Source organism: Cydia pomonella, chromosome 20 (genome assembly GCF_033807575.1).
Source record: "Cydia pomonella isolate Wapato2018A chromosome 20, ilCydPomo1, whole genome shotgun sequence".
In the NCBI taxonomy this organism is placed as follows: Eukaryota; Metazoa; Arthropoda; class Insecta; order Lepidoptera; family Tortricidae; genus Cydia; species Cydia pomonella.
In genome coordinates, this window is record NC_084722.1 from 12402962 (window position 1) to 12415974 (window position 13013).

The 13013-nt window shown below is 34.9% G+C and overlaps 1 protein-coding gene across 6 annotated transcripts in view; it reads left to right on the forward strand.

Moving 5' to 3' along the window:
• Positions 1–13013, forward strand: part of LOC133529010 (uncharacterized) — a 621251-nt gene that overhangs the window by 567564 nt on the left and 40674 nt on the right. For all 6 annotated transcript variants that reach the window (XM_061866585.1, XM_061866588.1, XM_061866586.1 and 3 more), the window contains exon 9: positions 6975–7127. In XM_061866585.1, coding sequence (XP_061722569.1) covers positions 6975–7127 — 153 coding nt within the window. The remainder of the gene's footprint in view (positions 1–6974; positions 7128–13013) is intronic.

A 13013-nucleotide genomic window follows, 5' to 3' on the forward strand; every position in this document is an offset into this window, starting at 1 on the left:
TTTGACCTATGCCAAGTAGGTTTGATAATCACTGTAACGAATATAGCTTTTAAGTTAATTTTACTAACCATATATGGACTTCTCCAACCAGTCTGAACTGAAATAAAGATATATTTAACTTAATATTTTAATTTAAAGAGCTAAGCAGCATTTTTATTTAAAAACTAACAAAATAAGTATCCAATAAAATGAATGCACTAAATTGAAAAATAATCTGTATTACATTAAAAAAAGATTATATGCAAATTTTAATTAAACTCAAATCCAATTTCTTACTCGGATTTTACAAATGTGACCAATAAGCAGGGATTTAAAACGGCGGGGAGCGCCGTGAATCGCCATAATGGTGCGTATAAATCGAGACCATTTCGCGAATGGCCCTGTCTCGCAGTCCTTAAGACTTCGCTCAATAACGTGTTGGATAAACGAGAGTAATTTGAGTTTAGACTGACGTCATTTGTGTTTTCAATGTCAATGTTACGTTTAGGAGTTATGCGACTCGGAAATAAGTAGGTAATCGCCTTTCTTCGAGTTGTTGGTGTAAAGGATGAGGAACGCGTTAATATGTATTTGATATACAACGAGGCAAAGTTGCGGCCCGATACGAAGAATGATAAGACACGTTTAAAATCTTGGAAAGATCTTTAAAAGATCGATAACTAAACGACATGTCAATATTGACGTTTATTTCGATTCCGCTGTGATCCCAATACGATCTATCTACGATAATTCTAACTGCTTCTGTCAATTATACGACATATAAACGATATCTAAATGAGAATTTATCTAAATTAGAACTTATCGTTATCGTATCTCATTGTTCGAATCGGGCCGTTGTTGTTTAACCGCTGTTCGTGCTAATATTAATATCCGAGCAAGCGAAAAATTTCATCAGTATAGCATGAATAGCATCATTCAAAAGTCAATTCTACCAGCCATGAGGAAACAACTCAAAATTTGCCTGAAATTACTTTGCCACTCTTGTGGATAAAATGCAATTTTCTAATCCGTTTTTGAAGAATAAAGAGAGCCTTTACGAGCTAGTGAAACAAACAGATCGTTTCTTCAATCAAGAACGTCACTTTTGACATTGACATATCCTGTCCATATCGTATCTAAACCTAATATTCGACGCATCTTAAATTTCGAATCGGGCCGTAGGTGTAAGTTTAGAAGCCACATTTTTGAATGTGGCTTATAAACTCACACTTATACGGCCCGATTTCGTATTCTTCAAACAAAAACGTCACTTTTGACATTGACATCCGATCCATATCATGTCAAGACATAGGTCAAATAATAGTATTCGACGTATCTTAAAGTTCGAAGGCCGGTATTGACGTCTGCTACGAGGTATTGCGTAGCAGCTTTTGCAGTAATCGGAAACTTCTTCGTAGCACTATGACGGAGGGGAGTATCACTTACAACGCGTACCAATTACGACTATAATACAACTACTTTGTTTATAATCAATATATACAATGACTCGTAGATCCTTTTCAATCAATTTAACACATTGAGTGCCAGGAACCCGTGAATCAATAAACGTCTCACGACAATGTCCAATCCAATAAGTTGAAATTTTTGACCCACTGTGCAGCTAAACTGTGCAACTACGTTAACTTAGACTACATTAACTATTACATTAATTTAAAAAGTAAAATTAAAAACGTTTAGGGTCGGCAACGCGCATGTAACTCCTCTGGAGTTGCAGGCGTACATATGCTACGGAGACTGCTTACCATCAGGAAGGCCGTATGCTTGTTTACCACCGACGTAGTAAAAAAAAAAATACTTCGTGCCCTTTTCTACCGACAAGTTGGGTGTGTTTCAGTATAGGTTTAAAAATATGTAGACATTTACTTTTCTTTGGTTGCGGAAATTCCCGCTTTCTCTGACCAGGGCCTTACCCGGGGCAAGCAAATCTCTCCAGAGCGATCTATTCGTGGCTTTCCTTCCCCAACTTGTCACCCATATACATAATAAGGTCCTAATATCCTGGTATAAACGTAAAAACGATACAAAAAAACGTTCTATGGTGGAACGCTAATCAGTTGTTCGATTGTACATAAATAAAATAAACGATTTAAGACAAAAAAAAATGTTAGCACATTTAAGGCCACGATTATAAAACTGCGAAGTAAAAAGCGGTGGCAGGAATAACTAAACTTTTCGCTTTCTTTAAAACTCACTGACCTATCACACATAGACAGTTAGTCCTCATCAGGCTAATCTGCCAAAAGTGAAGCCGAAACTCGATCGATGTGTGCGTGCGACGCTCGTGTCTTACGCTCAGCGACACACACATATATACAAAAACGGGTTGCCAGAGTTCATTTATTCCCCTTAAAGTAGATGGATTTTAACCCCATCCTTATACTTGGCTATCAATCATTTGGGAGTGTGTATGTAGATATTAAATTTGTAGCAAAAGCTTTCAAGGTTTCTTTTAAGGACTTTGCATTTCTGTACTTTGTGAAATAATGTTTAAATAAAAAAACGTTTATTTTTTTTATTTTACAAATGTGCACTGATAATGCTGGTAGAATTGACTTTGGAATAATGATTTTAAATGATAAATATTTAATGACGATCATTTGGATTTGATTTGGTTTGATTTTATTTGACTAATATTTTCTTCGGGTTAGTGTGGTGAAAAGTTTTGTGTTTCACTTGGGGCAAAATTTGTTTAACTCTCGTAACTTGAAACCCTCGCAACGCTCAAGATTCCATTTTTCGACATTTTGGATCTTTATTTAGCTCGAGTAGCAATAGTAGCACGAGCGGTTAAACAACAACTTTTCCACTTGTAAAACAAATAACTATTTATCGTCAGTACTAGTAATTGTACCTGCAGGCCTAGCCAAGGTGGCAATCGCTATTGCTTCGAACAACGAAACGCTTTGTGTCTCTCTATCAGTCTTCCATATAAGTGCGACAGTGACAGTTGCGTTTCGTTTTTACAGACCTTAACTGTAACACCTGTGTTCCACAAATAAAATTTACTTTACTTGCTCATCAAAATGGCGAGAGCATATTCGACTATGTTTAGTCGGTTTCCATATTGCATCGTTCCTATTTAATCTAATTTTTTCCGTCCATCTCGCAGACAGAAGCGGATCAGTCGGAAATCTAAAACGAATATCACACAAAATAAAAATATGAATTTAAACTGTAATTTTATAAAAGACAAAACATAATTTGAAATAAAAAAATGAAAAACTAAAAAAGAATATTTTCTATAGTCATACAAGGAACTTAAAGTAAGCATATTAATTTTATCAATGTAATCGTCATGCCTCATTTGGAGGAAAAAAGATTCATATCACCTGGCAACATTTATAAGTAATGGCGGCTGACGAAAATTTGGATTTTTGTATTTACAATTACGTAAAAATATCACATTAAACTGGATACTTACGCATGAAATGTTATATCAGGCGGTTTGTTTTTATTCACTGATGTGTTGTGACACCAATTCACCGCACAAACAACCATCTTTCTTGTATTTTTTAATTTATAACCGGGAGGTGTACACAAACCAACTCGACCTTGAGTACTGCGAGGGCCATTCGGATACGATGACACGAGGGCGACATAATGTCGTACTCGAAATGGCTTCACTAGGGATGTACAGACTAGGCATCTAGGTTAGTTATAAATCTATGTTAAAACTATAGTCTGTATCTTTAGGTATTTAAAAAAAGGTAAACAAACAATTTGTACATTTTCGGGTAGTATTTATTGGTTAACCAACCAAATACAAAACCGCCTGGATCTGTCACTGAACGACCTGACTTTAAACCTACTTTATTTGATCATGTAATGTTTTCATCTACCCTCAACTGCCTTAAGGAGCCATTTGAGGGCAGATATTGTTTACCTTTTTTTAAATACCTAAAGATACAGACTATAGTTTAACAGTAAATCATAAAATGAAGAAATGCTAATGCATTTCCGTCAAGGAAATGGTATCTATAACTAGTAATTTAATTTGTTTAAGAGAAACCCTTCAAGGCAGCTATTTAATTTCTTTCACTGAACCTGCAAGTGATGCTTTTATAGTTGTACTTAGTACTTTGACCGTCAAATAACTTCACTTTCACATTATGGGTATGGTAATGATAATGAACATCTTTAGTGGTGAGACACTAACTTCTGCCTTATTTATGTGTTCACAATGTCACAAAAATATGCTGTAAGTTTCACTTAAGATCATAATTAAAAGCGCTGGTGGCCTAACGGTAACAGCGTGCGACTTGCAATCCGGAGGTCGCGGGTTTAAACCCCGGCTCGTACCAATAAGTTTTTCGGAACTTACCAATATACGAAATATCATTTGATATTTACCAGTCGCTTTTCGGTGAAGGAAAAGATCGATGTCAATGATCCGCGCAGCAATATTAATTTTGATATTTGCAGCAATAAGCAGCCGGCAGTTATGTCGCGCTGAAATACTGCTGCAGTAATGCAGGTGCACAGCAGTCTGAATCCACACGGTACCTTTAGTTGGCCCAATAATGCTTGAAGAGCGATATGAATGGACTGTACAAATACATGTGTTAACATAATATATTATGTTTCCCTAGGCACGTATAAATCTCACTCTGCCTCGAGCGAAACATAATGTTGGTCATTATTCAGACCTGGTTAGGCTGCCAGCTACAGACGTTGAGCAAAACTAACGATATAGTTGTACAGCCATTAGGGAACATACCTTATGTCACTGTTAAATGATAATAGTATAGAATGGATGATAATTATATCTAACATCACAGGATGATTCATGAGACGTGAGCCAACCCTACACAATCAGTAAATGTTAATGAATCGTTCACCGTCATATTTCAGTAAAACAATCACGCTTTTTTCTGTTATCTAACTTTTTTTAAGGACAAATTTGATTATTTATTTAATTTTTACTGCACAAAAGAAAACCTTATAGTACAAAGGGCGGACTTAATGCCATGAGGCATTCTCTACTAGTCAACCTTTAGGCAAAGCAGAGAGATTGTGGGCGGTGCTACTTTAACAACAACAACCAAATATAATACAATAACATACCATACATACATAATACATACATACATAAATATACATACTTATATTTCTTATAATATATACATAAATAACGACAAAACATATAGAGCTTACCCATACATTATTATTTTTTCATAACAAATTATTACTTAACAAAGATAAAACCTCTTTAACCGTCATGACAGCAGTTTGATAATGAAGAAAATAAAATGTCACACTTGAGTGAGATACGATTTTTCAAAAGTAACCAGACTCCGATGTATGGAAGGTAGAGGCAAGGAACAGAAATTCCTTAGGCAGAATTGTTGCAAAAGTGTCCAGCTGTCAGCTATAAATAATAGTTCCAAATCTCTCCAGAGTAGAGCTAGATTAGCTAAGAACATAGGCGTTATTGACGGAGTAATGTGCGCTGTCAATAATTAGATTTTTTCTCAAGTATCCTAGGTATCGTAGCGCCACCTATTTATGGTTTTTTGTCGGACACTTTTTGGTATATGAAGATTTTGTTCCTTGCTCTACCTTCCATAGTCCGATGACATTCAATTTATCATTTGTTATAGATGAAACAAAGAGGGTGACCATAAATGTCGTACTTAAAATAAATATGTTTTTATGAACAGTAAAAATTAAATTAACGTTAATCTCACAAATATTGGTACGAAACAGTTGCTTATAACTTACTGAATACGCAAGCTTGATCCTGCTCACGTCTACTGAATCCACCTGTATACCTACTGAAGTCGAATAATATGTACAAATATATTAAAATAAAAAATAAAAATTTTGGTTATTTATTTTCAGACAATTACAGTCCATAGTTGTAAGTATTAAGTGGGTCAAAATTATTTTCGTTGTCTTGTTTCTGACCACTCTGTCACGCTTGTATTCTACCAAATAAATAAATAAAAGTTTAGTGCCATTGCATGTCTTTGTAGCTGTAGATTATAATTTATGTCAAAAAATTTCATACAAAAAACTCCGTCACATTTTTTTGGGACAAAAAACAAGACAACGAAGAAATTTTGAACCAAGTATTAACTTACAAGCAATATTACGTTACAAAATTAATGGCATAAATGAATGTAAGGACCTTAAATCAGCAACACCCGCCAATGATAACTAAAGGACATAATTTAAATATCATTTTGATATCAAACGTACGATCGAATTGGCTTCCATAGATTCTTTCAGATGCGAGAAACAAATCGTATACCTACATTAAGAAATAAATTAATCAATTGTCTTATTCTTATGTAAATTGTTATCTGTTTCCGATATGATTCTGATCTTTCAGTGTCATCGAACCGTCACTTTTGACACTGCCAGATCAGTATCATACCTATCGGAAACAGATCGAATAACTAAAACTCAAGGTCTTCCATTTCTCGTGATGAATTCCTTTGTTTTTTGCTCATTAATATTGTTTAAAGTGTAATATCCATAGCTTATTATTCAGTAAACTAATGTGGTAGTGTGCAATGAATGGAGAATTAATCTTGAAACGCGTTTAACCATCATTTTGTAGTCAACTGCTGATAGTCCACGTGCTACTTGTAAAGTCCAGCTATCGCTTTACAAGAGCTAATAAAATCACCGTACTCTGTATTGTACTAACCGTACAATTTTAGTCGTATTTAAAGCTCGTAATACCTTGTTACTGGCAAAATAGTCCCACTGGACTAAAGTCATAATTTTAAAAACTCACACTACTAAACAAATTGGTCTACGTGGTGTTTATTTGTACATAATATCAAACTCAGACAGTCAATATGTATGAAACAGCGAATGTTTTGGTCCCATAATAAAAGTTGCTCAGTATGACCTATATATTCACCCTGTAAATTATTGCAGGTGACTAAATAAACATCCTGAATAACTCGGAGTCATGGTAACTGACATAACTGAATGCTTAAATTGCTTTTATATCTCTCCAGGTATACAGAGCAGTAAGCTGCTACTACATCGTGGAATCCCGGACGGTGTACCCCAACTTCTGGCGCGTCATCAACCTCATCCACATCCTGCTGATCCTGGCGCACTGGTTCGGCTGCTTCTACTTCCTGCTGTCTGAGGCTGAGGGCTTCCAGGTATTTTAGGTTTTAATTTCCGTGTAAAGTTACAATTATGGATAGGTATATAAAAATGCTGCTACTATTATCATGCCCTTTCAGTTTTCATCACACAAGCCTGCTCTGGGCTCAAGCGACACTGCAATTCAATTAAATTCAAAATATTTATTTGCATAAATAAAGGTACAATCAGGTGGTATAAAAGTGTCAGTGTCCTGCAGTGTCCTGCTTTAAGAGACAACGATTGAACATAACTTATGATACCGTAAAGTGGGGCTAATTGGAAACCACGGCACTAATTACGTTTACAGGGCTAATGGGTTAAAAACTCTCTATAAGTAAGTAAAAACTCTTTATAAGTAAAGTTTTTAGAGACTAGATTTTCTATCATGATTAGATTGAAAATGTATTCTGATTTTCTTTTTATTTTATTGATTTACTGCTGTCAAAAACATACATTTTATGTCACATACGGGTACATTAGGTGTAAGTATGTGATTATAAAAGGTATTTTACGGCTAAAAAAGATTTTCGGAAATCTTGTGTGATGTGCTTAACTTTGTTATTTTTTGTCCCGAATATTATTCAAAAAATTATGGTTACTCTGTTTTTAACTACTTTAGCAATCGTTTCTAAAGCGTCTCAAATGGGCCCAGTCACGTCTAAAAAAACCAGTGCAAGCAAAACCCATAAATTTCCATAAAGTCCCTCCCAATCACTAGGTATTTGGGAACACCCCTTTATAAAATTATTACTCATTTTGTTTTAACAACTTTAACGTGTCTAACGTGTGTAATACATACAATGATGGAGAAGAATGCGTTTTATCCATTAAAAATATAAAACAGAGAGATAGATATAAAATAATTATTGATGTTTTACTCTAAAAATTGTACCGATTTTACGTAAGGTACAAAAAAAATATACATAACAAATAAATGTAAGATATAAGAATAAGATAACGAATAACCTTATAAGTCTAAAAATGCCTAATGATATCATATGCCAAGCAAGTTAAGAGTTTCACCTCGGAATGAGAGATAATACGCTGGGAACTCGTATACCTACACCTTCATTATGACTTTCCAAAGGTTCTCGTGAAAGTCAAAGGAAATCTCGAGTGCGCATCGGAAGTTATTCAAGGTCAAATTCATAAACATCGGTTTTTCGCAGATATCAAGGTTTCTATAGCTATATGCTGGTCTAATAGGCTTCATGATATTTATTTTTTGTACGAGGCAAACACATAGATACAGTCAGTAATCGTATTAGCCTAGCACCCCTGAATACACCCCATACGGCCATAATGCATACGGCCTATTATTCCGTAACTGAACTCCTGACTGTTAAAGTTTATATATTTATATATTGCATTTCGCTCGTACTTGTCCGTTAGTACAGTTGCCATCAGATATATCGGAGCCGCCTAGGTGCTCATAAATATCTGAACACGCACTCTAACGCCTTGACAATAGAGCCGTGTTCAGATATTTGTGAGCACCTCGGCCGCTCCGATAGATCTGATGGTGACTGTACATGGTTTAGCCCGCGCTACATGCACAATAGCTTAATGACATAATTTAGATATCATTCTGATGTCAGTGTCCGTTCCATTTGGCGTCTACGGATCTCTACATCAGAAATAAATAATTTGAATTGAATTGACATACACATAGAGAATTGAACTAAAGTTTCATTCTTACGACTTAAGTTTAATTTAACGACAGTTTAATGACTTCCACGCCGACAAAGTCGTTAAGAGGCGAGCGCTTAAATTAAAACGTGCAGCTATCAGACCTACAACTAGGTATTCTATCCACAAAGAAATACGAAAGTACATATGTAATTCCAAGTTAGGTATACAGCGTGTATTTTTGATACCGCATAAACAAAGGGTAATTCATTTAGGTAATAAACACACTTTCATTGGTTTTATATAAAAAATAGACGACTTTTATTTTTTCATATATAATAATAATCAATGACATTCTACTTACCGGCACAACTCCTGAGCAATGGGGAGAATCACAAATTATCCTAATTTTCAAAAAAGGAGCCATCGACGACATAAACAACTACATAACAGGCCGATAAGCCTAATGTCCAACATCTACAAAGTGTTTGCTAAAGTAATTCTAAACAGAATAGCAACAGTATTAGATGAGAACCAACCAATCGAGCAAGCGGGGTTTAGAAAAAACTTTAGCACAACAGACCATATTCACATTGTGAAATTACTACTGCAAAAATATAATGAATACAGGAAGCCACTGTACATGGCATTTATAGATTATTCAAAGGCATTTGACAGTTTGAACCAAAATTACATCTGGACAAGCTTAAAAGAGCAAGGAGTAAATGAAACTTACACGCGTATTATCAAAGACGTCTACAAAAAAGCAAGGCATCAATAAAACTAGAGTCTAAAGGCAACGAATTCCCCATCGAGAGAGGAGTAAGACAAGGGGACCCTTTATCACCCAAGCTTTTCTCTGCAGTGCTAGAAAAAGTCTTCACAAAATTGGACTGGGAGGAGTATGGCCTTAACATATATGGCAGGAGACTAAATAACCTCAGATTCGCGACCTAGTACTGATGGAGGAAGATCCCAAAAAATAGGAGTTCATGGTCCAAAACTTGTGCGAGGAGAGTAAACTTGTGGGTTTGGAAATGAATGCAAACAAAACAAAGATACAAACGCAACGAAGGTAAACATAAAAATAGATGGAAGCGCTTTTGAATATGTCGACGAGTATGTGTACCTGGGTCAAATTATTTCCCCCAAAGACCAAATGACCAAAGAAATCGACAACCGAATAGCATGTGGATGGGGAAAATACTTGTCACTAAAATAAATAATGAAAAGTAAGGACCTAGGTACCTACATAAAGAGAAAGACGTTCAAGACGTGCATCCTCCCATGCATACACATACGGATGCGAAACCTGGTCATTAACAGCAGAACATAGAGACAAACTCATCAAAGGCCAACGAGCTATGGAGAGAAGTATGCTTGGTACAAAACTAAGGGACAGAATCCGGAACGAAGAAATAAGGCGAAGAACAAAAGTAAAGGACATATTTGAGCGTATCGACCAACAAATGCTGCGTGACAACAAAGAAAAATGGAGCAAGCATGTGACCAACTTGTACCCACTCGGCTGCAAGCGCAAAAAAGGTCAACAAATAACCAGATGGGAAGATGACATCCAGTTTACTCTAGGACCCCGCTGGACCAGAGTTGCTTTGGACAGGCAGCACTGGAAAGAGTTGGAAGAGGCCCATGCCGACAGGCACACCACACATTTTAAAATAAGACAACTTAATATTTGTATTTGCAAGTGATTCATATGTGGATAAAAGGCTTATTTAATTTAATTTAATAAATCAGCAAGCAATGTATCACTACTTTGTTTTAATTTTAAACGTCCCATTTAATGATGCGACGTCACAACTGTCACTAGTGACTATGATGTAACGAAATACATTGCTGATCGAAAGAAAAATTATGCTCTGGTAGTTAGTAAAATAATATTTCAGAATCGTTTTATAGCACTAAACCTACGTCTGCTTTAAGTTTGTGGTTAAATCAAAAATACACACTTATGGAAGGCCATTGATAATACTGGACGACTGCTTCTCCATTCAAACGTAGACTCATTTTTCTTCCTTGATTTGACATTATTGAAAAAAATTCTACACGATATATTATGACTATACATTATAGCTATGGACCTTCGTTTGATTTATTAATTTATTTTTGATTATTATATAACCAATAGAATAGAATAAAAGTTGGATCAAAAAACAAATTCCATACAAATTTTTTAAACTCTTATAATAATTTGAAAAGCGAATGAAAATCAAACAAAGGGGAATAGTTATGTAACCATAACTATTCCCCTTTATAGTTATGATTAATAGGGAAATATAGGGAATAGTTATGGTTAATATACATCAAATTGGCCAACCCCAAAAAAATGAGAAAGGGCTAGGTAAAGAAGGAGATATTCGACGTATCGTATTCTTTTGAAATAATCATGTTACAAAAGAAGTATTTAACCGAAACCATTAAGTAATTTTCGATGAACATACATGAATGCCAAAATTTTGCTCTTAAAGTCTAGTCCAAATAAATACATAAATATTTTGGGGACAATCTTACACAAATCGACCTTGCCCCAAACTAAGCAAATCTTGTACTATGGGTACTATGCGACGATATACATACGTATATCACTGGTCTTCGTTTGATCTACTTAAGGCGCCATATACAGGTAAGAGCAAAAGTAAGTGTCAAATGCGATCGAAGTCAATTGACATCAATATTTTATGAGGAGAGACCCACAAGCCAAATTTCGGGAGCCGAAGTAATATAATTTGATGAAACCTTGTCCCAAACAAATATTACATGATATCGTGATATTACTGCTTCACTAAAAACAAACATTTATTTAGCTCATGCACTGGGAAATGTTTTGTCTTTTTGAACTCATTTCCGCTAGGTAATAAAGTAGGAGCATTACGGTAATGAGAATATCATATTTCGTTTTGATAATTAATGAATGACAATAAAATTAAACCGAGGATTATTTTTAATGCCATTCACCTTTATTCTGTTGTCAATTAAAAATAATTATCATGAAAAAATACCTTTAATAATTTACGAAAACAAAGCATAGGTATAATTTTGTATTTAATAGATATACCTATACAGAGGTTTAATAGTAACTACAAATACTAAACTAAATTAATAACTAGCTTAAATCTAAAATAGGCCCTTGAGGCATTGTATCAAGGATGCTGGCGGCATTTCCTCGTAGTATTGTGTATTTATTTCGAAGACCAGTTACGTCAACCAGACGTTCGCGAATTCTGGGACCTGGGGACACCTGGACCTAGAGTTTGAAGGCGAAATGGTACAAAATGGTACACTCTATTGAGGCTATTTATTGCGTTTCAAATATGTTGTGTTATTTTATATGCATTGGCAACTTAAGGCCTTCCGGATGTTTACAGGATTACTCGCGGTGTTTTCTCTCACCGAAACGCTAGTGGTAAATAATCAAATATTATTCCGTGCCTAAGTTCAGAAGAATTCTTTGGTACGCATCAGGATTTAAACCCGCAACCTCCGGATTGAAAGTCAGACGTACATATCCACTACCACCACTTTTGTACTACTTATATTGAAATAAGGTCCATCTAACCCAACTCTGCACTGGCTTGGCATCGACAAATTGTTGTTGTAAGCGTCCTTTTTATAGGAATTTGTGAGCGTTAAGTAATCGGAGTCCAACAATAATGTGTTAAGGTCTTATTTTATAATAATAATAAATATGAAGATGAATAAATAAAGGAAATAATAAATATGTATATTTAAAGGGAGAGGAATAATAAACGTGTATCCAAATAAATAAATAAATATTTTGGGGACAATCTTACACAAATCGACCTTGCCCCAAACTAAGCAAATCTTGTACTATGGGTACTAGGCGACGATATACATACGTATATAGATAAATAATTACATACTTACCTATATATACATAGAAAACACCCATTAACAGGAAAAAATATCTGTGTTCATCACACAAATATATGCCCTTACCGGGATTCGAACCCGAATCTTGAGTAAAAATTAACCTTTAAAAATAAAAAAGGAAAACCGACTCCAAAAAGAATAAAATAATTACTTACTCTATGATAAAAATTCTAACGTGGTTTATACCTATTTATTCTATGGTAAGAGTTATATTATTTCTAACAATATACTACCACTGTAACATGATCATGATAATAATGAACGACCTTTAGAAATTGGATTATATGCTAGTGAATTTCGGCTAAAGGACAGTACAGTCCAGACGTTAACATTTTTTCGTTAATCTGATTAAATTGTCT